The sequence below is a fragment of the Palaemon carinicauda genome, chromosome 4, assembly GCF_036898095.1.
Source record: "Palaemon carinicauda isolate YSFRI2023 chromosome 4, ASM3689809v2, whole genome shotgun sequence".
Lineage (NCBI taxonomy): Eukaryota > Metazoa > Arthropoda > Malacostraca > Decapoda > Palaemonidae > Palaemon > Palaemon carinicauda.
In genome coordinates, this window is record NC_090728.1 from 186,351,675 (window position 1) to 186,379,169 (window position 27,495).

Below are 27,495 nucleotides of genomic sequence, written 5' to 3' on the forward strand. Positions count from 1 at the left end.
AAACAGATCTATTGTCGGCTGACCCCACAAGGTCCAAAGTCTGTTGCACACGCTCTTGTGGAGGGTCCATTCCGTGGGGATGACCTGATCCCTTCTGCTTAGGCGATCTGCTGAGACGTTCATGTTGCCCTGAATGAACCTCGTAACTAGGGTGATGTTTAGACCTTTTGACCAAATGAGGAGGTCCCTTGCTATCTCGTATAGGCTCCTCGAATGGGTCCCTCCTTGCTTGGAGATGTAAGCCAAGGCTGTGGTGTTGTCGGAGTTCACCTCCACCACCTTGCCTAGCAGGAGGGACTTGAAGTTCAATAGGGCTAAATGAACTGCTAGTAGCTCCTTGCAGTTGATGTGGAGCGTTTCCTGTTCCTCGTTCCACGTTCCCGAGCACTCCCGTCCGTTCAAGGTCGCGCCCCAGCCCGAGTCCGATGCATCCGAGAAGAGATGAAGATTGGGGGTCTGAATCGCCAACGATAGGCCCTCCCTGAGAAGGAGATTGGTCTTCCACCACAAGAGAGTGGTCTTCATCTCTTCGGTGACTGGGATAGAGACTGCTTCGAGAGTCAAACCCTTGTCCCAATGAGCTGCAAGATGGAATTGAAGAGGGCGGAGGTGGAGTCTCCCTAGCTCGACGAACAGGGCCAACGATGAAAGGGTCCCTGTGAGACTCATCCACTGTCTCACCGAGCAACTGCTCCTCTTCAGCATGCTCAGGATGCAATCTAGGGCTTGGCTTATCCTTGGGGCCGATGGAAAAGCCCGAAAATCCTGACTCCGAATCTCCATTCCCAGGTACACAATGGATTGGGAGGGAATGAGTTGGGACTTTTCTAGATTGACTAACAGACCCAGTTCTTTGGTCAAGTCTAAAGTCCAGTTGAGACTCTCCAGACAGCGACGACTCGTGGAGGCTCTCAACAGCCAGTCGTCTAAGTAAAGGGAGGCTCTGATGTCCGATAAGTGGAGGAATTTTGCTATATTCCTCATCAGATGCGTAAACACCATAGGAGCTGTGCTTAGGCCAAAACACAGGGCTTGGAATTGGTAGACAACCTTTCCAAAAACGAATCTCAGGAAAGGTTGGGAGTCTGGATGAATAGGAACGTGAAAGTAAGCATCTTTCAGGTCCAACGAGACCATCCAGTCCTCCTGCCTGACCGCTGCTAGGACCGACTTCGTCGTCTCCATAGTGAACGTCTGCTTGGTGACATAAGCATTGAGCGCGCTGACGTCCAGCACCGGTCTCCAACCTCCTGTCTTTTTGGCCACCAGAAAGAGACGGTTGTAGAAGCCCGGGGATTGATGGTCCCGGACTATAACCACTGCCTTCTTCTGTAACAGGAGCGACACCTCCTGGTGCAACGCTAGCCTCTTGTCCTTTTCTTTGTAATTGGGAGAGAGGTTGATGGGAGATGTGGTCAGAGGGGGTTTGCGGCAGAATGGTATCCTGTAACCCTCCCTCAGCCAACTGACAGACTGTGCGTCTGCACCTCTCTTTTCCCAGGCTTGCCAGAAGATCTTGAGTCTGGCGCCTACTGCTGTCTGGAGAGGAGGAGAGTCAGTTTTTGCCTTTAGAAGCCTTGGAACCTTTCCTAGACTTGCTCCTGGAAGAGTCTGGACGGGAGCTTCCACGGCTGGGGGCTCTACCACGAAAGGGCGGAATAAACCTCGTAGCAGGAGTATCAGCCACTGGGGTGCGATAAGTCCTGGGGACTGAGGTAGCAACCTTAGTCTTACGAGCCGATGAAGCCACAAGATCATGGGTGTCCTTTTGTATCAGGGCCGCAGACAAGTCCTTAACAAGCTCTTCGGGAAACAGGAACTTAGAGAGCGGAGCGAAAAGGAGTTGAGACCTTTGACAAGGTGTGATGCTGGAGGAAAGGAATGAACAAAGCTGCTCTCTTTTCTTAAGCACTCCTGACACAAACATCGAAGCAAGCTCGCCAGATCCATCCCTAATAGCCTTATCCATGCAGGACATTAAGAGCATGGCTGAGTCCTTGTCCGCAGGGGAGGTCTTCTTGCTAAGGGCCCCCAGGCACCAGTCTAGGAAATTGAACATCTCAAATGCTCTAAAGACACCCTTTAGGAAGTGATCAAGATCGGAGAAGGTCCAGCAAACCTTAGAGCGCCTCATTGCTGTTCTGCGAGGAGAGTCTACCAAGCTTGAGAAGTCGGCCTGGGCAGAGGCAGGTACTCCCAAGCCTGGTTCCTCTCCTGTGGCATACCAAACGCCCGCTTTGGAAGTGAGCTTAGTCGGAGGAAACATAAAGGAAGTCTTTCCTAGTTGTTGCTTAGACTGCAACCACTCCCCTAAAATCCTTAACGCTCTCTTAGAGGACCTTGCAAAGACGAGCTTAGTATAAGATGACTTGGCTGGCTGCATGCCCAGCGAAAACTCAGATGGCGGAGAGCGGGGGGTAGCAGAGACAAAATGGTCTGGGTATACCTCTCTGAAAAGAGCCAAGACCTTGCGAAAGTCAATAGGAGGCGGAGAAGACTTGGATTCATCCACGTCTGATGAGGGGTCCAGGTGTGCAGCCTCATCATCAGAAACCTCATCACCAGAGTGTAGCGAAGTGAGAGGTAAGGTATGCTGAACAGCAGAATCAGCACGGGCTGGAGCAAAAACGCTTGTGGTTTCCTCCTCAAGTCTCTGTTGAGGGAACACCTGAGGCTCAGGTTGCAAAGGCTGGTCAAAAGCAGTAGCAGAAGGTAGGCGCATGGGTGGAGGAGGCTGAGTCCTGGCATGAGTGGCTTGCCTCAAGGGTTGCGCTTGCTGTAAGGTGAGCGGATGCGCAGTAGCAAGTTCCTGAGGAACGAGTTGAGGTTCCTGAGGTGTGAGCTGCAAGCGTTGGGGTAGAGGCTGCGCAGAACGCATAACTTGTCTCGCGAGTTGAGGTTCCTGAGGCGCAAGGCTAAGGTGTTGAGGTCGCTGCAGCGAGAGCTGAGGTGTCTGCCTCATGGATGGGAGAGGTTGTTGTACCTCAAGAGAGTGTTGCCTCACTGGTGGAACCGCAAGTGGAAGCGGAGGAAGTAAGGAATAAGCTTCCTGTTCCCATTGCTGAGGTTGCCTTAAGGAAGGCGGAGGTAGCTGCACACCACCGGAAACTGGAAACTCAGAACGTGGTAAAGTATCCTGAGGAGCCTCAACATCGTACGCCTGGCAGGCAGGACTGCGGTTAGGCGGAGCGATCGCAGGAGGAGGTGTAACCTTCTCAGCCTGACACTCACGCATCAAGACCGCAAGTTGTGACTGCATGGACTGCAGAAGAGTCAACTTGGGGTCGGCAGACACTAAGGTCTGCTGAGGCAAAGCCTTAACAGAAGAGATCTGTTGCGGCAGCACCTTACTCCTCTTAGGAGGAGTGCCTTCAACTGATGACTGCGGCGAGTCAGAGCTGATCCAATGACTGCAGCCAGGTTGTAGAGCTCTTGAGGTTTGGACTCTGCGTTTGAGAGGTCTTGAGACCTGAGTCCAACGTTTCCTCCCTGACAATTCTTCAGCAGACGAGCAAAAGACGGGCTCAATCGTCTGCGGGTGGGAGTGACGGTCTCTGGAAGACACGCCCGCAACCACCGAGGATACTTCTGTGCGCCGATCAAGGCCTGCCGAACCCTTTTGCCCTTCGACATTGCTTCTCCCCTGGGCTTGGGAGCTTGCAAGAGGTCCCGGACTGGGAGGACGACTGGCACGCACAGAAGTACCCTCACGCACCACACTGACACTGACACTAGCACTTGGCACTGCACTGACACTAGCACTCGTCACAGCACTGGCACTATCACCACCCACTGCACTCTTGACCTTAAGTTCCTTGACTTCGGCCATAAGAGACTTATGATCACTAACCACCGACTCCACTTTGTCACCTAAAGCCTGAATGGCACGCAAAACAACAGACATATCAGGTTGAGGGCAAATAGTAGGTTCGGGGGTAGCCACTACAGGGGGAGGAAAAGGTAGGGGATCATGAGGTGAGGAAAAAAGTGAAGAGCGAGAAGAACTTCTCCTAACTCTCTCTCTCTCTAACTTGGTTGAATACTTAAGAAATCGGACAAAATCAAGTTCCGAAAGTCCGGCGCATTCCTCACATCGATCTTCCAACTGACAGGGAGTTTCCCTACAGTCAGAACAAGCGGTGTGAGGATCTACCGAGGCCTTCGGAATACGCCTATTACAAGACCTACATCGTCTATGGGGTGGGGCTTGTGAAATGTCAGACATCTTGAATCAAAGAGTTAGCCAAGTGGGGATTCCAAATCAAGCAAAAAGATCGTTAACCATTAATCAGAACTAAATAATAGCTATCTAAGCTAATATAGAAGTTTTCCAGTAAAGCGACAGCCGAAATCTGAGAGAAATACTTCACCAAAAGCCGTGAAAATACTCCAAGATCATAAGCGTATCCCAGAACGTCTTGCCGGAAGCACGACAGAGGAAAAATTGAGGAGGTGTCAACAAGAAGTACTGTAGTACCTGGCCACAGGTGGCGCTGGTGAGTACACCCCCTTCTAGTATTGTGATAGCTGGCGTATCCCTCCCGTAGAATTCTGTCGGGCAACGGAGTTGACAGCTACATGATTATCGGGTAAGTTTAATATTGAAAAATCTATATTCAACACCCTTCAGTAACATCCTGTTTAAAGCTTGCAATGAACTGACTACTAGGATCATCTTATCTCAAGTTAAAATCTTACTCACCTATGGACATTGGCTGAATCGAACATTTTTTACAGGAGTCTGCAAAGAAAATATATTTATTGGCTAAAGGAAAATATACTTTATTCTATTATTACTATACAAATAGTCTAGATACCAAATTGTGCTATGTATAAGAGAATAATAAGAAAATACCTTGATGAAGTCATCATGCTTCAACAGGGAATATTGTTTCCATGTTGAAGCATTGTGACGGGCAAGTGGGCTCTCAAAGGTATCCCATTGTCTGTAATGTTATTTTACCTAGCGCTGGAGAGGTAGAAGGTGTCATTGGGAAGTATGGCGTACCAGGTGAAAATGAGAGTGGTGAGAGACTGGTAGATATGTGTGTTGAACAAGAGATGGTAATAAGTGCTAGCTTTTTTAAAAAGAAAGATAAAAATAAGTATACATGGGTAAGAGTGGCAAATGGAAGAGTAGTAGAAAGGGCATTAATGGATTATGTGTTGATAACTAAAAGAATGTTTGGAAGATTGAAAGACGTGCACGTGTTTAGGGGTATGGCTAACGGTATGTCTGATCATTTTTTTGTGGAAGGAAAATTAGTTGTAGCAAAAGAGTGGGGGAATAGAGTAGGTGGATGTAAAAGGGAGCTAGTGAGGGTTGAAGAGCTAATAAAACCGGGGGTAAAAAGTAAATATCAGGAAAAGTTGAAAATGGCATATGACGAGGTGAGAGTAAGAGAAACTGGTAATTTAGAGGAGGAGTGGAAGCTAGCAAAAGAAAATTTTGTTGGGATTGCAAGTGATGTATGTGGCAAGAAGGTTGTTGGAGGCAGCATGAGGAAGGGCAGTGAATGGTGGAATGAAGGAGTGAAGGTAAAAGTGGAAGAGAAAAAGAGGGCTTTTGAAGAATGGCTGCAGAGTAATAGTATAGAGAAGTATGAAAAATATAGAGAGAAAAAGGTGGAAGTAAAGCGCAAGGTACGTGAGGCAAAGAGGGCAGCTGACTTGAGGTGGGGTCAGGGACTGGGTCAGTCATATGAAGAGAATAAGAAGAAGTTTTGGAAAGAAGTAAAGAGAGTAAGGAAGGCCGGCGCAAGAATTGAAGAGACAGTGAAAGATGGAAATGGAAGGTTGCTAAAAGGAGAGGAGGCAAGGAAAAGGTGGGCGGAATATTTTGAAAGTTTGCTGAATATTGAGGATGATAGGGAGGCAGATATAATTGCTGTTCCAGGTGTTGAGGTGCCAGTGATGGGAGATGAGAATGAGAGAGAGATTACAATAGATGAAGTGAGGAGAGCACTAGATGAAACGAGAGTAGGAAAAGCATCTGGTATGGATGGTGTGAAAGCTGAGATGTTGAAGGAAGGGGGTGTGACTGTACTTGAATGGTTGGTGAGATTGTTTAATGTGTGTTTTGTGTTGTCAATGGTACCAGTAGATTGGGTCTGTGCATGTATTGTACCACTATATAAGGGTAAGGGAGATGTGCATGAGTGTTGTAATTCAAGAGGTATTAGTTTGTTGAGTGTAGTTGGAAAAGTGTATGGTAGAGTACTGATTAATAGGATTAAGGATAAAACAGAGAATGCAATCTTGGAAGTACAGGGTGGTTTTAGAAGAGGTAGGGGTTGTATGAATCAGATTTTTACAGTTAGGCAGATATGCGAGAAATATTTAGCAAAAGGTAAGGAGGTGTATGTTGCGTTTATGGATCTGGAGAAAGCATATGATAGAGTTGATAGGGAAGCAATGTGGAATGTGATGAGGTTATATGGAGTTGGTGGAAGGTTGTTGCAAGTAGTGAAAAGTTTCTACAAAGGTAGTAAAGCATGTGTTAGAATAGGAAATGAAGTGAGCGATTGGTTTCCGGTGAGAGTGGGGCTGAGACAGGGATGTGTGATGTCGCCGTGGTTGTTTAACTTGTATGTTGATGGAGTGGTGAGAGAGGTGAATGCTCGAGTGCTTGGACAAGGATTAAAACTGGTAGGCGAGAATGATCATGAATGGGAGGTAAATCAGTTGTTGTTTGCGGATGATACTGTACTGGTAGCAGACACAGAAGAGAAGCTTGACCGACTAGTGACAGAATTTGGAAGGGTGTGTGAGAGAAGGAAGTTGAGAGTTAATGTGGGTAAGAGTAAGGTTATGAGATGTACGAGAAGGGAAGGTGGTGCAAGGTTGAATGTCATGTTGAATGGAGAGTTACTTGAGGAGGTGGATCAGTTTAAGTACTTGGGGTCTGTTATTGCAGCAAATGGTGGAGTGGAAGCAGATGTACGTCAGAGAGTGAATGAAGGTTGCAAAGTGTTGGGGGCAGTTAAGGGAGTAGTAAAAAATAGAGGGTTGGGCATGAATGTAAAGAGAGTTCTATGTGAGAAAGTGATTGTACCAACTGTGATGTATGGATCGGAGTTGTGGGGAATGAAAGTGATGGAGAGACAGAAATTGAATGTGTTTGAGATGAAGTGTCTGAGGAGTATGGCTGGTGTATCTCGAGTAGATAGGGTTAGGAACGAAGTGGTGAGGGAGAGAACGGGTGTAAGAAATGAGTTAGCGGCTAGAGTGGATATGAATGTGTTGAGGTGGTTTGGCCATGTTGAGAGAATGGAAAATGGCTGTCTGCTAAAGAAGGTGATGAATGCAAGAGTTGATGGGAGAAGTACAAGAGGAAGGCCAAGGTTTGGGTGGATGGATGGTGTGAAGAAAGCTCTGGGTGATAGGAGGATAGATGTGAGAGAGGCAAGAGAGCGTGCTAGAAATAGGAATGAATGGCGAGCAATTGTGACGCAGTTCCGGTAGGCCCTGCTGCTTCCTCCGGTGCCTTAGATGACCGCGGAGGTAGCAGCAGTAGGGGACTCAGCAGTATGAAGCTTCATCTGTGGTGGAAATGTGGGAGGCTGGGCTGTGGCACCCTAGCAGTACCAGCTGAACTCGGCTGAGTCCCTGGTTAGGCTGGAGGAACGTAGAGAGTAGAGGTCCCCTTTTTTGTTATGTTTCTTGTTGATGTCGGCTACCCCCCAAAATTGGGGGAAGTGCCTTTGGTATATGTATGTATGTATGTATTAAGAATTTGATTTATAATTGGCAACAGCATTGGGATGGTTTAGTTGGAAATAAGATTTGAAGAATAATGAATGTTATATCTCCTTGGAGGTAAAACATGATGGCCCGAAAGTGGGAGACTACTCTTTGCCGTATTTACATTGGTCACACTCGGTTGACACGAGTTTCTGCTAACTGGCCAACAACAGCCATATTGCGACGACTGTTTGGTACCCTTGACAGAGAGGCATTTGATGACCGAATGCCCCCACTTATAGCACCGAAAGAAATAGATATTTGTTTGAGGCTTGAGGTAGAGAGTGGCAAGTTCATCCTTGCCAAGATTCTTGGACAGGATGTGTTGTACTATGCTAGCAGTATTTTTAGATATACTGTATTTCTGAAGCAGGTCCTCTGAAAGCTATGTAAATTCTATAATTACACATTTGTTTTTATCGTTTTAAATTGAATATTCTTTTATTCTTTATTTATAATATAGGCATCAATGATCTTCGATGTCAGGATGCCAGAGAATTCTAAATTAATCAATCAATCAATGTGCTATGCATATAAAAAATCATTTGACAAATAAGCAAATTTATCATCACCTTGCTAGGTTAGTGGTGCACATCTTCTGTTGAGTTACAAAGTTAGATAAATAGCAATTACCCAACCGCTTTATCATCTTCCTATACTTCCACAAACCAGAGACTACAACTAAAGTGGAAAGGTTCAAAAGTCAAACATAATTAACCTACACCCATCACCTAAACTCCGTTGTTTTTAGTCAGGTGACCTCGCTGCCAATAGTGAGCTAACCTAAGTATGTATCAAGAATCTCTACAGCTATTTATCTTTTGAAAAATAATTCATTCATACTCTGTACTATTCAGTCACTTTTAGTTTATTAGATAGTCTATTGTCTTTTGATGTTAAGTTGAGGGGTAGTATGTAGGGGACTTATTTTAGAGTATAAATTATTTTTCAAATACTAATGCCAAAAATAAATTGTCAGTATAAAATTCTAGTTGCAAACAGTCTGAAGGCCCTAAATTAATTTCTACTGCTATTCAAATTTAAAGTATTTTATGGACAAATATTGTAATCATAAAATTTCTAATCCTTTTTTATTGTCACCCAGAGTGCTACAAAAATTTTGTAGATATGCCAACCTAAAAAATACTTCTAATAAGCAAATACTACAGTAAAATTTTCAAGTGATTTGAAATTTTCCCTAGATATTAAGTCCCGAAGTCTTTAATATGTTCTAACTGCAATTGACATTATTGAGGGAGGTGATTGAAGGGGACAAAGAGAGCCTAAGACCCTAGCCATGGTAGAATGCAGCGTCCTACAATTGGTTAGCGAAGGATGAAGCCTAGCACATCCCTCTAAGCATATTTTGACCAATTAGATGATGATTGCTGTCAATTTAGTGTTTCTTTATAGTGGTAGTTCACTTCAACTCAAAATCTTTACTTGATACTTGCTACAAAATCAACATCACATTCTTTAGACACAGAAATCTTAGGCTAGTTATTTCTGTATGAGAATTGGCATAATTAACCCTTTTACCTCCAAAGGACATACTGGTACGTTTCACAAAAGCCATCCCTTTACCCCCATGGACGTACCGGTACGTCCTTGCAAAAAAAGGCTATAACATTTTTTTTTTCATATTTTTGATAATGTTTTGAGAAAATTCAGGCATTTTCCAAGAGAATGAGACATACCTGACCTCTCTATGAAAACAATTAAGGCTGTTAGAGCAATTTGAAAAAAATATACTGCAAAATGTGCTGGGGAAAAAAATAACCCCCTGGGGGTTAAGGGTTGGAAATTTCCAAATAGCCCGGGGGTAAAAGGGTTAAGTGCTAGCCATGTACACTTCTCAAAGCATATAGCCGAGAATTTATTAATTCAAAAGGCAATGCTAAACCTTTAAATAGTTAAAATATAAAATAGCTTTAGTAAAAAACACAATTGTACGTTATAGGAAACAGGTGGCTCTTATCTGAATTTTCCATAAGCTTCACTATGTATATAAATCACTAATTCTCTCAGCCTTCCCATATGCAAAGCATACTTTCTAAGCTTTCGCATTTGCAAAGCATACATTCTAAGCTTTCCCATTTGCAAAGCATACATTTTAAGCTTTCCCATTTGCAAAGCATACTCTCTAAGCTTTCCCATTTGCAAAGCATACAATCTAAGCTTTCCCATTTGCAAAGCATACACTCTAAGCTTTCCCATTTGCAAAGCATACACTCTTAGCTTTCCCATTTGCAAAGCATACACTCTAAGCTTTCCCATTTGCAAAGCATACACTCTTAGCTTTCCCATTTGCAAAGCATACTCTCTAAGCTTTCCCATTTGCAAAGCATACTCTCTAAGCTTTCCCATTTGCAAAGCATACACTCTTAGCTTTCCCATTTGCAAAGCATACACTCTAAGCTTTCCCATTTGCAAAGCATACACTCTAAGCTTTCCCATTTGCAAAGCATACACTCTAAGCTTTCCCATTTGCAAAGCATACACTCTAAGCTTTCCCATTTGCAAAGCATACACTCTTAGCTTTCCCATTTGCAAAGCATACACTCTATGCTTTCCCATTTGCATAGCAGACTCTAAGCTTTCCCATTTGCAAAGCATACTCTCTAAGCTTTCCCATTTGCAAAGCATACACTCTTAGCTTTCCCATTTGCAAAGCATACACTCTAAGCTTTCCCATTTGCAAAGCATACACTCTATGCTTTCCCATTTGCATAGCAGACTCTAAGCTTTCCCATTTGCAAAGCATACTCTCTAAGCTTTCCCATTTGCAAAGCATACACTCTTAGCTTTCCCATTTGCAAAGCATACACTCTAAGCTTTCCCATTTGCAAAGCATACACTCTAAGCTTTCCCATTTGCAAAGCATACACTCTTAGCTTTCCCATTTGCAAAGCATACACTCTATGCTTTCCCATTTGCATAGCAGACTCTAAGCTTTCCCATTTGCAAAGCATACTCTCTAAGCTTTCCCATTTGCAAAGCATACACTCTTAGCTTTCCCATTTGCAAAGCATACACTCTAAGCTTTCCCATTTGCAAAGCATACACTCTAAGCTTTCCCATTTGCAAAGCATACACTCTTAGCTTTCCCATTTGCAAAGCATACACTCTATGCTTTCCCATTTGCATAGCAGACTCTAAGCTTTCCCATTTGCAAAGCATACTCTCTAAGCTTTCCCATTTGCAAAGCATACACTCTTAGCTTTCCCATTTGCAAAGCATACACTCTTAGCTTTCCCATTTGCAAAGCATACTCTCTAAGCTTTCCCATTTGCAAAGCATACTCTCTAAGCTTTCCCATTTGCAAAGCATACACTCTTAGCTTTCCCATTTGCAAAGCATACACTCTAAGCTTTCCCATTTGCAAAGCATACACTCTAAGCTTTCCCATTTGCAAAGCATACACTCTAAGCTTTCCCATTTGCAAAGCATACACTCTAAGCTTTCCCATTTGCAAAGCATACACTCTTAGCTTTCCCATTTGCAAAGCATACACTCTATGCTTTCCCATTTGCATAGCAGACTCTAAGCTTTCCCATTTGCAAAGCATACTCTCTAAGCTTTCCCATTTGCAAAGCATACACTCTTAGCTTTCCCATTTGCAAAGCATACACTCTAAGCTTTCCCATTTGCAAAGCATACACTCTATGCTTTCCCATTTGCATAGCAGACTCTAAGCTTTCCCATTTGCAAAGCATACTCTCTAAGCTTTCCCATTTGCAAAGCATACACTCTTAGCTTTCCCATTTGCAAAGCATACACTCTAAGCTTTCCCATTTGCAAAGCATACACTCTAAGCTTTCCCATTTGCAAAGCATACACTCTTAGCTTTCCCATTTGCAAAGCATACACTCTATGCTTTCCCATTTGCATAGCAGACTCTAAGCTTTCCCATTTGCAAAGCATACTCTCTAAGCTTTCCCATTTGCAAAGCATACACTCTTAGCTTTCCCATTTGCAAAGCATACACTCTAAGCTTTCCCATTTGCAAAGCATACACTCTAAGCTTTCCCATTTGCAAAGCATACACTCTTAGCTTTCCCATTTGCAAAGCATACACTCTATGCTTTCCCATTTGTATAGCAGACTCTAAGCTTTCCCATTTGCAAAGCATACTCTCTAAGCTTTCCCATTTGCAAAGCATACACTCTTAGCTTTCCCATTTGCAAAGCATACACTCTAAGCTTTCCCATTTGCAAAGCATACTCTCTAAGCTTTCCCATTTGCAAAGCATACACTCTTAGCTTTCCCATTTGCAAAGCATACACTCTAAGCTTTCCCATTTGCAAAGCATACACTCTAAGCTTTCCCATTTGCAAAGCATACACTCTTAGCTTTCCCATTTGCAAAGCATACACTCTATGCTTTCCCATTTGCATAGCAGACTCTAAGCTTTCCCATTTGCAAAGCATACTCTCTAAGCTTTCCCATTTGCAAAGCATACTCTCTAAGCTTTCCCATTTGCAAAGCATACTCTCTAAGCTTTCCCATTTGCAAAGCATACTCTCTAAGCTTTCCCATTTGCAAAGCATACTCCCTAAGCTTTCCCATTTGCAAAACATAAACCCTATGCTTTCCCATTTGCAAAGCATACTCTCTAAGCTTTCCCATTTGCAAAGCAGACTCTAAGCTTTCCCATTTGCATATGACCCATTCATTCACGTCAGAATCTTCTAAGCGTATGCCTTCAAAACAAAGCAAACACTCTTGATTACTATTAACTACTATACTTGCCTATTAACACGATAATGACTCCTTTAAATATTCGACTCTTGATGTACCAGAAGGCTTCAACTATGGCAGAAATCACAGATTTCTTTATTGTTTCCACAGCTTTATTAACTAGTATTTCAACGTCAAACTACACCCTTTTCTCCTCAATTCTATTCGCTTATGAGCGTAACTTGTCTTGCGTATTGTTCGGGATCGGTAATTTCAAAGAAATCTATTTATATTACGATATTATTTGTTAAATTTCTCTTGGAATTTTCATAAAATTTAATTCGTTAATTATATTAAACAGTTGCATGTATTTTTCACTTAAATAAAAACTATTTTGTCAGCATAGAATGATGATATTATAAAAGAAGCATAACAAACGTACCCACTATTGGGCTTTAATACCCTTTGTGAGAGTGACGTACTACACAAACGTTTTTTTTTTCTTTCTTTCTTCCTTTCTTCCTTTCTACTTGTTCAAACTTATACCTGTCGATGGTGAAGATATATTGATTTTGATTCTAAGTACAAAATACATGAATTCAACAGGTATAAGTACATAAGGATTGTCATTGACTTTTATTTTTCTTCGCTGCCAAGTGGTAAGTCACTGTTTAAACAAGTTTGCCGGACCAGGGTTCGACTCCAGGCCGGTCAGAAGCTCTTGTCTTTGTGTGATTTCACCTGGGGCTCTGATCCCTTGGTAGTTAAGAAAATGCAGACATTAATGTATCAAAAATATATGGCTTATATTTGAATATTAAAAACACGCCTAAATGTGCAAAATTTACCGTATATATATATATATATATATATATATATATATATATATATATATATATATATATATATATATATATATATATATATTATATATATATATACATATATTGCGTGTGTATGTATGTATGTATATATATATATATATATATATATATATATATATATATATATATATATATATATAATGTGTATATATATATATATATATATATATATATATATATATATATATATATATATAATGTATGTATATATGTATGTATGCATATATATACTGTAATATATATATATATATATATATATATATATATATATATATATATATATATATATATATATTATGTACATATATACATATATGTATACACATACACTGTATTACACACACACACACACACACACACACACACACACACACACATATATATATATATATATATATATATATATATATATATATATATATATATATATATATATATATATATATATATATATATATATATATGTGTGTGTGTGTGTGTGTGTATGTAGGCCTATGTATGAATGTATGTTTTATGCGTGTATATATTTATGTATGTGTGCTCATTGGTTTAATACCACGTTGTTGTTTGTGATCCGAATATTTTTTTCTTGTGCTTGATTTGATTAAAAATTCTGCAAAGCCTATGTTCCTTCGACTACATCAACCATATTAATTGAATTGAGTTTGCATTATTCTTGATATTTTGAATCTTGGTTATGTTATTTGTATTGACGTGAAATTTATTTTTCTATATTCTTCAATGTGAAACGTCAGTTCATTTGCTGTCTTTTGATATTATTGTTTAGTATCTAGCCAAGAAAAATCTTGTGCTTTTCATTATTTAATTGAATAGGATTAACAGACCACTATTTATAGTCTAAATTTATTTAAACTAGACGATTTCGTATTTACAAATGAGCATAATTGATGAATAAAGGTTCAGGAATTAATAGATTTTAAAAATGCCTATTTTTAGAAAAATTTTTATCGAAAATCACTTTGGTTTTCTAAGATTGCGAAATTTCTTTATTGTATCAAACAATTAATATAGTGGTACAATATCAATATCATTTTTTATTTATGCTTTTATGAGACTGTCTATAGACTTAAACAAAATATAAATAAAATCTCTTCATTATTTGTAGCTTATATACTGTAGAATGTAATATCTGAGTTACGGGTAATTTTAATGTTGAACGCAATACATATATGAAAATAGTTTTCTTCTGCAAGCCATGAACCTAATGAAAGGCCAAACCATAGTTTATCAATGATTAATGGTATTGCCCACCTTTCTAACATTTTTATATGCAACTCACTGTTCTATGGCCTACCAAATTATCAGCTGAAGAAAATTCAGAGAGTACAAAACAGAGCCGCTCGATTAATAAAAGGACTACACAATAGGGAAAGAATTACCCCTGCACTAATTAAATTACACTGGCTACCGGTAAAAGCGAGAATTGAATACAAGCTACTCTTACTAACGTTAGATACTGAACCAAAATATCTAAAAGAATGCCTGAATAAACTATAACTAGAAACAAATGTTAACACAAGACACATGAGTGACAAACATAGGCTATCTGAACCAAGAACAAATAGTAAATTTGGTGAAAGGGCTTTTAGCTACTGTGCGCCTAGACACTATAATAAACTGCCAACTGAAATGAAGGACCTAAAGGGAGCAATTGAATTTAAGAAGAAACTAAAGACATTACTTTTCACAAGATCATATGATTTGGAAGATGCTACAATCAAAGAATTGTATAAGTTATAATGAAAATGTTTCGTTAGATGATTAATATGGACCCGCCCGAGAAGTAGTTCACTCGACTTCAGTGGAGGGTTGGATTTAAACCCAAAACAAGTAAACAAGTAAGTAAGAAAGAAATGTATACTAAGGTAAGGAACAAAAGAGCATTTCATGCAAAACAGGATACAAGAATAATTGCCCTAAAGGACACTCCAAAATCAAACCATTGCTATCTAGTCTTGGGTAGTGCCATAGCCTCTGTACCATAGTCTTCCACTGTCTTGGGTTAGAGTTCTCATGCTTGGGTACACTCGGGCACACTACTCTATCTAATTTTTCTTCCTCTTGTTCTGTTAAAGTTTTCATAGTTTACATAGGAAATATTTATTTTAATAGTCCCTTTTTAAAATATTTTATTTTTTCTTGTTTCCTTTCCTCACTGGGCTCTTTCCTCTCTTGGGGCCCCTGGGCTTATAGCATACTGCTTTTCCAACTAGGGTTGTAGCTTAGCATTTAATAATAATAATAATAATAATAATAATAATAATAATAATAATAATAATAATAATAATAATAATAATAATAATAATACCACTTAATCAGTTACACAATTGGACGAGCCGTTGTATAGGCAACTTATTTCGTAATTAAACACTATCACCTACTCCTACTTTGTCGATACCGGTGGCGCTTATTTGAACCCCTATTTTATCTACTTTCAGGTAATAAAAATTCACCGTAGCATTTTGTTAGTTCATTTGAATTGCAATATTTATACCGAATGAAATGTAATATAGGTGCGGTAAATAATAGTTCAGTTATAAATATGGGAATTAATTAGATCTTTATTGTAGCGTATGCCAACCTGCTCGTCCTACTCAGACCAGCCGACTTATTTTTAGAATAGGCCTTGCTAAAATCATTGCATGTTGTTTTTACATTAGATATAAAACTAAAAACAAGATATGATGACAACTGGTAGTCTGAGTGTTGATGACCTTCAAACAGTAATGGATAAGCTGATTACACTTGGATAATACAGTGGTGATGTGGTTGCCTAGCATTCACATGGCAGCAGATCGATCCCAGTCCAGGACTGTGAGTTTAAGCTGTTTACTAGGGAGGCCACTGCTGTGGTAGGGCACCACAGTGAGGGTTTGGGTTTGCCCGGCTGACGTACTGGTGAGCATCTATTCTGATGGAACTGGAATTGGAACCAGACACCTCTAACCTTTAGTTGTTAGGTGTGATTTCTTGGTATTATTGTACTGTATTACAGGGTAATGTAACCTAGGGGAAAAAAATGACTATTTTCCATAGAAAAAGATCTACTCTCTTCGAAAATGACACTCGTTCCTGTCGCTAATAAATAGTTTCAGAAATAATTATTTATATATATCCACCGATAATGGGGGGACCCCCAGTGGGAACTTGGGGTTTTTGGGTGGGGAAATGGTATATAATGGACACAAAGTAACCTAAATTTCTCCCTCTCCCTCAACCTAAGATACAAGCCATGTCCTCACTTACTTAACTATAAGGGGCGGGGGGAAATAAGCTAACGCCCCACCTGTAACCTCCCCTTACACTGCCGTATTCTTAGCCAGCCGGGTAAAAATAAAACCAGTAAAGCTACTGGTAGGTTTCTTGTCAAATTATTAAAAAAAACTATTCTAAATTATATAAAGTTTTGGTAATTCTTTTATCTCCTGGGTGAAGTTAGGCATAGGTTAGGCAAGGGAATGTTTTTTAGGATGTCGTAATTTGGATAGGCCTTTATATTTCTTCCTACAGCATACGCATTTATTCTGCAGTTTTATCGTCCAGTATGATACTTTTATTACTTACCAAATATATGAACCATATAATTTTCAAACTGGTTGTGTTTTGTTTTATGCACTTCTGACTAGTATTGGTGTAAACATTTTTATTTTTTTTTATGGCTCCTGTCACCTATATATAATAATAACGATGGTAACTCTGTGGGAAACCCAGGTTTGTTGGTTAAAGAACCCCAAAATTTAGCGTATTGCTTCAATCAAAAATGGCTTTTGTTCTTGCGCTAAATACAAACCTTTCAGCACTCTTATAGTTACTCGAGAGGAGGGTAAATATGATACTTTAATTTCTAGCCAAATATGTGAACCATATATTTTTCCTACTCACTATCTTGTTTTATGCATTTCTGACCATGATTATTGGGGTAAACTACCCACTTCCAAGTTTTTGGACTCCTCATTAAAGATAATTATGTGGGACACCATTGGGAAGTAGAGGTTTTTTGGGTGTTGAAATGCCAAAAATGAGTGATTTGCATCAATAATAATGGTCATAAATGCAAAATAAACACAAGATAACCAGTTGGAGAAATATATGGTTTATGTAAGTGGCTGAAAATTAAAGTACAGTATCATAATTACTGACCCCCTTATATAAAGATAATTATGTGGGACACTAGTGGGAAACAGGTTTTTTGGGTGGGGAAGTGCCAAAAATGAGTGATTTGCGGAAATAACAATGGTCATAAATGCAAAATAAACACAAGATAACCAGTTGGAGAAATATATGGTTTATGTAAGTGGCTGGAAATTAAAGTATCATAATTATCTATGATTCACTAAATTTCCTTCTAATGGATTTTGCTCCGCCTTTGCTCGCTTCGCTTTTAAATAAACATAATCTCACTGTTATGTTTTGGCAAGTGGTACATATTGAGTTGAGCTTGCGATTCCCTTGGGTCATTATTTCGGGATTATTTTTTACTTTCACGAGTAACAAGAGCTATACACTGTTTTCATCCTAATCAATTGCCGACAATAGATGAAATTACACTAAATTTCAAAATAGATTGTACTTCCCTTATGTTGCCTCTTGGAGATGTATATGTAATGGTGATTAAGCTTAAACTGAAGGCGAAGGTGGGAAAAAAAGGACTGTTGTGGAACAACAACCAGGAACTTCTGCATAAATATTTGGAAGCTCAATTTTGGTTAAAGAAGCCAGGTAATGATTACGTCATACAAAAAACAGAAAAGCTGGCCAAAGCAAGTGCAAGCAGTGCATGCACAATAACTCAACACCAGTCTCCCAAATGTAAACAATGTACTCAGAGTGAGAGATAGACATCAAATTTTAAAGTAATTAAAGTATCCTATATTAACCCATTTCGGCAACAGCTGAAACTAGCCGTAAAACTTTAAGCGAGGTGATACACCCCTCCGCTAGTTAGCGGGGTTCGACTCACCATCCCATTCACACGCCTGATATCTAACACACGCCACTTTGGAGTTTGGCTCGGAAGAGAACTGACGTTTGATCTCTTACTCTGTTTTCAAAACCTATTAAAAGACTCGACTGGCCTAAAATTTTTTATTTTTCCTTATTCTGGTATACATATCTGAGTGTGCATTTGAATAGAATGTGGGTTTGTCCAGGCAGGGAAGGGCACCAATGCAGCACCTTCATGTCTTCCTTGGAGACAGACCTCCTCTCGCTTTTTTCTGCGTGTAGAGGGTATGCCTGTACGCAGGAGTCTCTATGTGGTGTGCTGGGAGTGGTCTCCCTCCCAGTGGCAGCAATTTGGAAAATGCAGGAAGACGACGACTAAGAGGGATTCTTCTCCTTTGGGGTCATCCTCAATAGAGGAGAAACCACGTCATCTTATTCTTGTGCATCTATCCTAACACCTTGACTCTGCTCAATCGGTCTCCTCTGGGGAGTAATCGAGTAAGAGTGGAGGCGATTTAACGCTAAAACAACCCGGCACCTCAGAAATCCCAATTGCTTCCCCTGGAGAAGTAGCTCGGACTTCCTCCACAGGGGAATCTTCGTCTGCTGGTACTGTACACCACCTCTGTCCCTCTTTAGGGCTTCCAGGCTCTCCTTCCAGAGATAACCTGTTAGTGGTTCTCCGGTTAGGTACACGAGGCGAGAGTGAGGCTTCTTCGCCCAGAGTGCCACTTAGACCTACCAGCAGTAGTGCACCTAAACAACCTGTTGTTTTGTGGCCCGGAGTAATCACAGTGCCCTCCCCTCAGCGTTCAGCCTCTGCTGACAATTACAGGCTCCAAATCCAGTGCTGGTATTGGATTTAAGGTGTCCAGTTCTTGTTTTAGTTGTTAACGTGCACTCCCTTTAACATACGCTTTCTTTAAAACAGAGCTGTATGGTATCCTGAAATAGCAGTAATGAAAGAGGGTAATTTTACTATTTTTAGTGATGCTAAAAGTGTGTTGCAGGCACTGACAGTTTTTAATCCAACCAACCCCTTAGTTTTAGAAATTTTAGAATGGCATTTGTTGCACTGCAGGTAAAGAAGTTAAGTTTGATGGGTTCAGGCTCATGTGGGTGTGCTGGGAAATGAAGAGGCAGCAGATAAATTACTTCTGGAAGATACCTTCTTTCATGTAATGACTTTTTGATTCTTATCAAATTCTCTTGATGGTATTTGGCAATATTACTGGAATTCTGTTGATCCGAATAAAGAAGGAAGTAACGAATGCTATACCTCCATGGAAGTATGGAATATGCCAAGAAGGTGGTTGATTGCCCTCTGTCGCCTTTGAATTGGCCACACACGAATGACTCATGACTGGTTGGTGTCAGCCATTTTGTGATGATTTCTTGGTTCCCCTGACTGTTAGGCATTTACTTGTTGAATGTCCCTGTCTTGGGATATCTGAGAATGATTCCTCTCGGAAGCTAGTAATGAAGAGGTCAGGTACATCCTCAACAAAATTCTTGGAAGAGACATCATATAAGACATTCTATATGATGCCAATGGCATTTTTAAGTTTATATCGGAAGCTAGCCTTCCTACTCGTTTTTAAAGGGTATATGAAATTCTAAATATCTAATTACAGTAGTTATTTATTTATTATCTTCTATTAATTCGTTATTAATCATACTTCGATCAGCTTCAATGACCCTTGATGTTACGATGCTAGATAATCAAGTCATTCATTCCTTAACTGGAGTTCCTCAAGGGGTAAGCCTAGCCCCACAATCAAGAGATAGATGCATTGCACCTACGATTGTGAATATTGTCCCATTCACAGGACGATTACCCCACAATGGCAACAGGTGTTGTTCGTCTTTCCTACCAGAGGGAGAGAAGATGATGTCCTGATTGGTCTACTCCGAGAGGCTATTTCAAGCAAGTCTGAGAGTCATCTCACCGACGCACCAGCTCAACGGGACGTAGTTTTTTTGAGTTAGACGATGATGGTGTTGGGCGGATAATTACAGTCCCCGCCCCGCGCCGTTGGGTCCCTAGGACACAGCATACCTATCTTAAGACCAGAGGGACTATAACCTACCCTTGAGCCTAGAGCTTTTACTTTGGTCAGAGTAGAACAGGACACGTTGCTGCTCTTGCAGTAACCCGCACTCCCCTACAGAGAATAGTTTAGGTTAGGCAAGACTTTCCCCACTAAACAAACGTGGAGTATGTCTGACTTTCTCCAAAGTGTGTTTGCAGAGAAGTTTACCAAAGATGATCGGTTTGACGAACACAGCGAGATAGCAAGCGATCAAAGTATTCAATCCTCGTGCACACGTTCATAGTCGACATACCACACTCGCCCAGCAGCTGAATGAATCGCACGCGCGCACACACCTACCCACACCACTCAGGACCACTCGAGTAATAGAAAGGGTTAAGCTCGCATGCCAACCCGCGAGACTAATACCACACACGTCACTTCAAAATTGTCCGAGTGGAAGTGTATGCAAAAGAGTAATTCTTTAGATGAGATAGAAGCCATGCGAGCCTTAGTGCAATATAAATTTGAGAGGCAACAGACACAGACACTTAAGTTGTCTATGCACAATGACACAGCAACTCTAGTTGTACCTCATCAGTACTCTCCTGCCAGCGCACACCTCTTCAGCACTCGCCTCGTAAACACGCGCTTCGCCAACACTCGCCTTGCATACACTCGCCTGGCCAGTACTCGCCCGGCCAGTACTCGCCCTACCAACACTCTTATCGCCAATACTGTACAGTACTTGCCTTGCCAACACTCGTCTCATCAACAGTAACCTTACCAACATTCTCCTCGCCTATACAGTACTGTACTCGCCCCTTTGGCAAAATCCTGACCAAGCACACCCAAAGTGTGCGTTACCCATCATCACAGAGGCTTTCCTGACCAACACATATCTGAGGTGTGCGTTTCCCACCATCACAAAGGCTTACCTTCTTGATGAGCTTCTGACCTACAGCGAGCCCCTGAAGTACGTATAATAGAAGCAAGCACAACTCGCCATCAGTACGAACTTGAACGGCCCTCGCTTCGCCAATACTGTACGTGCCTTCTCAGCGACCTCCTGGCCGACGAGCACTTGGTGATGCACCTAGCCATCAAAGTGCACCGGCACAGTGTAGGTCTTTGCCAAGCTCCTTTATGGCACAGTGTAGGCCTTTGCCAAGCTCCTTTATGGTTTATCCTAGCGAGCAATCACCGACCCTTAGGAAACTGGAACGGTAACGAGAGTTTCCTATGCAAAGGATAAGCCCTGGTTTCAAGAATTAGTAAAAGCCCTTCAACAAGTGGTCTCAGAACCAGCTAAATCCCCAAAAGGACACGAGTAATTTTTGTGGAACTCATAACTTCCTCAGTAAGGATTTTCACTCCTGACCCAAAACAAAGGAGTGCACAACAACTTCCTCGTCCTACCAGACGCCCTTCTCCCTACATAGGTAATTCAGATATGATCAATATCTATGCTCTAAACCTGTCACCAGCCAGGATTCAGCCTGAGAGATTGGGGATTATTCCGATCATCCCTCGGAAACAGAGGAGGCATCAACGAGCAGAGACTCCTCCACCGGGGGCTCGAGATCTCCGAGAGAGATCTCTTACCGATAACTACAGGTTAATCCCTATAGTTCTAGACTCAGCAGTCCCAAGTCTCCCAGCTCCTAAGGAACCTCCATTTAGTAGGGCTCCTCCCAAGGACTTAAAACTGTCGGGTAGCAAAATAACTCCTTCACTTAGCAAATTTCTCCATCCACCCAAGTAAACGAAAGAATTCAAAGATGGTTCTGTAAAACTGGGTTTGGCGTTTAGTGCTAAGGGTACCCAAGGAACAATCCACAAGCCACGGACTACCTTCCGCACATCTGGAACACAGTGCACTTCCTCCAAGGTCTCACACCTCACATCAGATACCTGTTAATGACCAACACCCTGTCTGCTCTCTTATGGATGTGAGTTCGGACAAGGAAGAGCATTTTGATGACAGTTCAGACCATTCTGAAGGCAAACTGCCACCTTCCCCCAGTCCAAAAATCTCATCCCTTGGAACAAAGGGATGCAGACAATGTATTCCTCCAAGTCCTGGTTTGCAATAGAAAAGTCAATAACTGGAGGAACCGGACCCTGCTCCAGCCAAGGGAAAGGATACAGTTCTGGACCTCTTTTAACACTCGTAGGCCAACCAAGACTAAGGTGGCTTCACCTTGGTTGAGGTGGGGTCAGGGGTGCCAGGAAGAGAGCCTATTCTCATGTGGCCGTACATTTCTCCTGCCTACTCCCTCCACCTTTTGTCAGGCTGATACTGCAAATATGGAGCAGGTAGCAAAGTGCTCTTTGCAAACTGCCTCTTAGCTAGGCTAGTGGTTGGGATAGTAGGTTACTTGTTCAGGACCAAGGACTTTACTAACAGGTAAGTAATGTCTGCTTTTCTGCTTTCCGGCACTCGGGCCATATAATTTTTAACCCACAATGTCGGCAATCAGTGGGTCAACTGGGTGCTGAGACAACACGACGCGGTTGTCTTAGAGTTTAGAAGACAAGTGCCATGGAGAGAAGCAATGAGGCTTCACAACGTCCCGATGGATGGCTCCGCTCTATTTAATGTGGAGGACATCGAGGCCATTGTAGAAAGTTGGAGGAAAAAAAGTAAAAACACTCTCTTCCATTGGGCTATGACATCTCGCCCACACCCAGTGGTACCTCAGCAACAACAATAAGGAACTGAGGCCAAAGGTAACCCTTCTGGCCCAGAGGATTCAGGAGAAGTAGATGGGACAGGAGGAATCAGAGTGGTTATGCCCGTTAGCGGGGGCGGCGTTGCTCCAACCAGTCTACCGGTGGGAGGATGCCTGCGAAGCAACAGGCCCTTCAGCCTGAAGTCCAGGCCATGCTGGAAAAGAATGCCCTCCAAGAGGTCCGAGACAAGTTCCGAGGCTTCTTCAGTCTACTATTTCTAATCGAAAAGGCGTCTGAAGGCTGGAGACCGGTCGTAGACCTCTCAGCCCTGAACGAGTTTGTTAAACAAACTCCGTTCAAGATAAAGACAGTCCAAACAGTCAGACAGGTCGTCAGACCAAAGGACTTCTTGGTCACTCTTGATTTCAAAGACCTGTGGTTCCAGGTCCCCTACCATCATGTCTCATGGAAGTACCTAAGGTTCTCCCTCAACAACAAAGTATATCTGTTTCGGCCTGTCCACAACACCACAAGTATTCACTCGAGTGTTCGCCCTAGTGTCAACATGGGCGCACAAGAACGGCATACGGCTCCTTTGCCACTTAGACGACTGGCTGATCCTAGCAGAATCGAAGGAAACTTCTCCATCGAGGCAGTCTGGATTTTCAGGGTCATAGATCGATCCTTAAATCCTGACTTTCCTCCTCAGTTGCAGAAACAAAGAGCTCACAATGTTAAGGGTATAAGTACGTCCCTAGCATTTAAAAAAAATTACGGTGGTGCAGGTTCCACAAGATATGGAAGAGTTGGATGACCTTCACCGTCCATTCCCTGCAGGACGTAACCCATAGGAACATGGAGATGTTCTCCATCAGTCCTGTGGTGGCTGCTCAACAAGTGGTTTAAACACCTCAAGCTCCTTGATTGGACAATTAGCAGATGTTTGAGGGTAGATATTACCCAGGATCAAGTATGGGCTGAATGATAAGAGTGACAGGCATCTTTCTTTCATCTTACGGTACGCTGCAAGCTGATCTCTGCTGTCTGTAGGTAATGTCCATTTCCCTTGTGTAACTTGATATTTGTTCATATATTTGTCACGTCTCCATTTCCCCTAGTGGCAATGTCTTTAGGTTTGTTCAAAGAAGTCCTTGGACTCCAAGAATTCTTACTTAGACAAGTCACAATACTTAGCTATCACACAATCACACAGGTTGCTCAGGCCGCAAATGCTTGCACATGCACGGAAGTTTAGCGAGGTATCAGGATGAGACTTTCACCTCGGGTAAAAAATCAGCCAGGTGGTTAGGACTTCCACCCATCTAAAGGTGAGTTTTCTTTATAAAGAGCAAAAGGGATTGTATTTAGTGACAGAACAAATGACATTTGAAAGTAATTTGTATAATTCCTAATGATAAAAACCTTGAGCTCTTCATATAAATTTGTCCCGCCAGTACCTATCCTCTTGCAAGTCCTGCCTGCAATCAAAAGTGACTATAGAATAAAGGTGTGTGTGTGTGTGGGGGGGGGGGGGGGGTGGAGTAGCTGGTTCTAACTCCCCCCTTCGCTAGGGTAGTTATATCTCGCTAAAGGTCTTATGGCTAGTCTTCCAGCTTTGCCGAAAGTATATTTTCCTATAAAGAGCTCAAGATTAGTATCATTACAAAGAATACAAATTACTTTTAAATTTGTCATTTTAAAACAGTATGTGGATTCTATTAGGTTGTTTATATTTATTCTGCTTAAGATATGTAAGACTTGGTCAGTGCAATTGGTTGCTTTGTTAAAGCAAGGCTAAATTCAGAAATGATAGCTAGGTAAACATATTATTTTTGTGTGTTTTATACAACAGAACTCAAGTTTGATTATACTGTAGTTATAATTGTCATTAATTTTTAAATATAAAACTTACCCGCTGGTTATATAAAAGAGCTGAAGTCCCCTGACGCCAGGGCAGAAAATTCAAATCTCGCGCTATCGAAGATACGCCAGGTGTACCAACCGCACCCTAGCGGTAGAACAGGTGGAACCACACACCATCTTCAGTTCTTCTCTCTGCCGCCATAGCTGGCTGACATATAGAAGTTCGCTCTCGTGTTTTACTCTCTTGGGAAGTTGTTTGGTGATGTACAACGTTCTTTTTTGAGTTTAAGCTATCGTTGATTATTTTCCCTTGTTTCTTATCTTGAAATCTTTTTGTTTGAGATTTTCTTTATTGATATTTCCCTTACTTTTTGCTCGTCGGTCTCTCACGTTAGCATTCAAAATGGCCGACTCCTCCCCTGCTCAGCGTAGGTGTGTTAGTGAAGGTTGTTGTACTCGACTTCCTAAAGGGTATATTGATCCTCATACTATTTGTGTGAAATGTACGGGTAAATTTTGTTCATTAGATGATAGGTGTAATGAGTGTCTTTCCTTAACTGATGATGATTTTGTTACTTTCGATCGTTATGTTAGGAGACTAGAGAGAGATAGTTAGGTGTAGTTCTTCCCGATCTGTGGATAGAGCCTTACCTAATGTACCTGTTCCTAATCCTATTCCTTCCCCTGTGGTGGTAGATCAGGAACCTACTATGAAAGACATGTTTACTGCTATTTTGTCTCTTGGTGAGAAAGTTGAGTCCTTAGCAGCCGATAGAAATACAATTTTTTCCGAGTTAAAGGTATTGAAAAACCGTGATCCTATCGGAACTGTGGAAAGTGTTTCAGTGTCTGATGGTGTACCGAAAAGTCGTGACTCTCTCGGTGTTGTGACAAGTGTTGCTAATGTGTTTAGTGTTGCGGAGGGTGCGTCTGCACGATCTTGTCGTTCACCTAGCCTAAGACCTCTTTCGAGCTCTCGAACCCATGGGAGAAGTAATGTCGAACGGCTTAAGGGAACGAGAAGCGTCATCAATCGTGCAGACGTTCCCTTGAACGTTCCTGTTGCCGTAGCTCAGGTCGTTCACCCTCATCGTAGGAAAGGTGAGGTTCATGCGTTATCCCCGTCTTCCGATGAAGGGTCGGGGAGTGAGATCTGGCGTCGCGCGTCAAGACCGCTTAAACGGACGCATGATGTTTCACAGCGTCGAGAATCGCCTGTGCGTCCAGGATGTAGTTCGTGGGGTTCACCGGAACGTTTCCGTTCTCCCATCGCGTGCACTCCGGCCAAACGTACAGATCACCGTGTTCGTGTGGATAGGATTCCTTCCGATTCGGATCTTGTTACTATTCATGCACCCCCTCTTCCTTCGGATTGGCTTTCTTCCCCCGAAATGCGTGGTGACGTTGGTGCGAATGTTCCTTTAAGGAGTTCTGTTGATCCGAAATGGTCTGCGCTTGTGTCTATGAAGGAACAACTCTCGTCGTCGATGGATTCTTATCAACCAGGTGTTGGCGTTATGTCTGGGCGTTCGATGTCAGACCAGTTATCGCACAGGCGTTCGATGGTCTCTGGTCTTGACGAGTTATCGCTTAGGCGGTCTCCCAGTCATAGTGTTCAACGCCAGGTTGATTTTGATGAGTCGTGTCAGAGAGTTTTGGTTGACCAGTTTTCGTATTCTGGTCGCGGGGAAGAACATCGGCGTCGACAAGTGGACGAGACACGTCAACGATTTGAAGTAGTGGATCGTCCGCGTCAACAACTTTTGGACGCTTCGCGTCAAAACATTGATTCGCAGCGTCGACATCCTGACTTCTTTGATCGTTCGCGTCAACAGTCTTCGGACTTTACGCGGCCTCTCGGCGATCTTCGACACTTACCTTCTGATTTCAAGCGTTCTTCTGTTCAACAGCAGTCGGATTCGAAGCTGTCTAGGCAGTTGTTGGTTGAAGAAGATCGTCTACCCGTTCGTGTTTCGCATCAATCTACTTCTACTTCTCCCCATCAGGTAGACGCAGATGTTGGCCTTGACAGGCAGTCCCATCCAGACTTTGTTCCTTCGGTTCAGGCTGCAGCTGTTGCTGCACTGCCAGAAGACGAGCTTGAGGAAAAGTCGGATGAGGATGATCCTATTGAGGAAGTCTCTGAGAATGAGGAGGAGAAGCATTATCAGCATGCTGTGGATCTTCGCAAGTTTATGCTTATTCTGACTGGAATTTTCCCGGATCAATTTACCCCTGTGGCCCCTTGTTCTCCGCCTTCTGAATTCATCTTAGGTAAAGCTACCAAGGTTCCAGTTTATACCAAGATGGTTCTTTCTCGATCCTCTAAGCGGGCCTTGAAATTAATGGGTTCCTGGTTGGACTCCAAGAAATCTTTTGGCAAGACGGCCTTTGCCTTTCCTCCCGCTAGGTTAGCCTCTAAATCTAGTGTGTGGTACGAGACTGGTGAAGTGTTGGGCTTGAGTTTTCCTTCGTCTGCCCAAGGGGATTTTTCAAGTTTGGTAGATGCTTCTCGTCGTCTTGCCTTAAGGAAAACGAAGATTTGGTGGTCCATTCCAGAGTTCGACCATATGCTTAAAGGTCTGTTCAGGGCCTTCGAAGTTTTTAATTTCTTGGACTGGGCTCTGGGGGCTTTGAGTAAGAGGGTCTCT

The 27,495-nt window shown here is 42.1% G+C and overlaps 4 protein-coding genes across 4 annotated transcripts in view; 1 reads left to right on the forward strand and 3 right to left on the reverse strand.

Annotated features, from left to right (window-relative positions):
- Positions 1–12,665, reverse strand: part of LOC137640268 (hexosaminidase D-like) — a 61,453-nt gene extending 48,788 nt beyond the window's left edge. Inside the window, exons 1-2 of the mRNA XM_068372864.1 lie at positions 12,496–12,665; positions 4,703–4,741 (exon numbers count right to left, since the gene is read on the reverse strand). Of these exons, the coding sequence (XP_068228965.1) occupies positions 4,703–4,728 (26 nt within the window). The 5' untranslated portion in view covers positions 4,729–4,741; positions 12,496–12,665. The remainder of the gene's footprint in view (positions 1–4,702; positions 4,742–12,495) is intronic.
- LOC137640269 (serine/threonine-protein kinase TNNI3K-like) overlaps positions 1–27,495 on the forward strand; it is a 152,800-nt gene that overhangs the window by 54,311 nt on the left and 70,994 nt on the right. The gene's annotated exons all lie outside the window — the stretch shown is intronic.
- LOC137639784 (involucrin-like) lies at positions 9,718–10,359 on the reverse strand. The gene has a single exon (XM_068372028.1). The coding sequence runs from the start codon at positions 10,357–10,359 to the stop codon at positions 9,718–9,720; it is 642 nt and encodes a 213-aa protein (XP_068228129.1).
- On the reverse strand, positions 10,871–11,311 carry LOC137639785 (myomodulin neuropeptides 1-like). Its single transcript, XM_068372029.1, has one exon. The coding sequence runs from the start codon at positions 11,309–11,311 to the stop codon at positions 10,871–10,873; it is 441 nt and encodes a 146-aa protein (XP_068228130.1).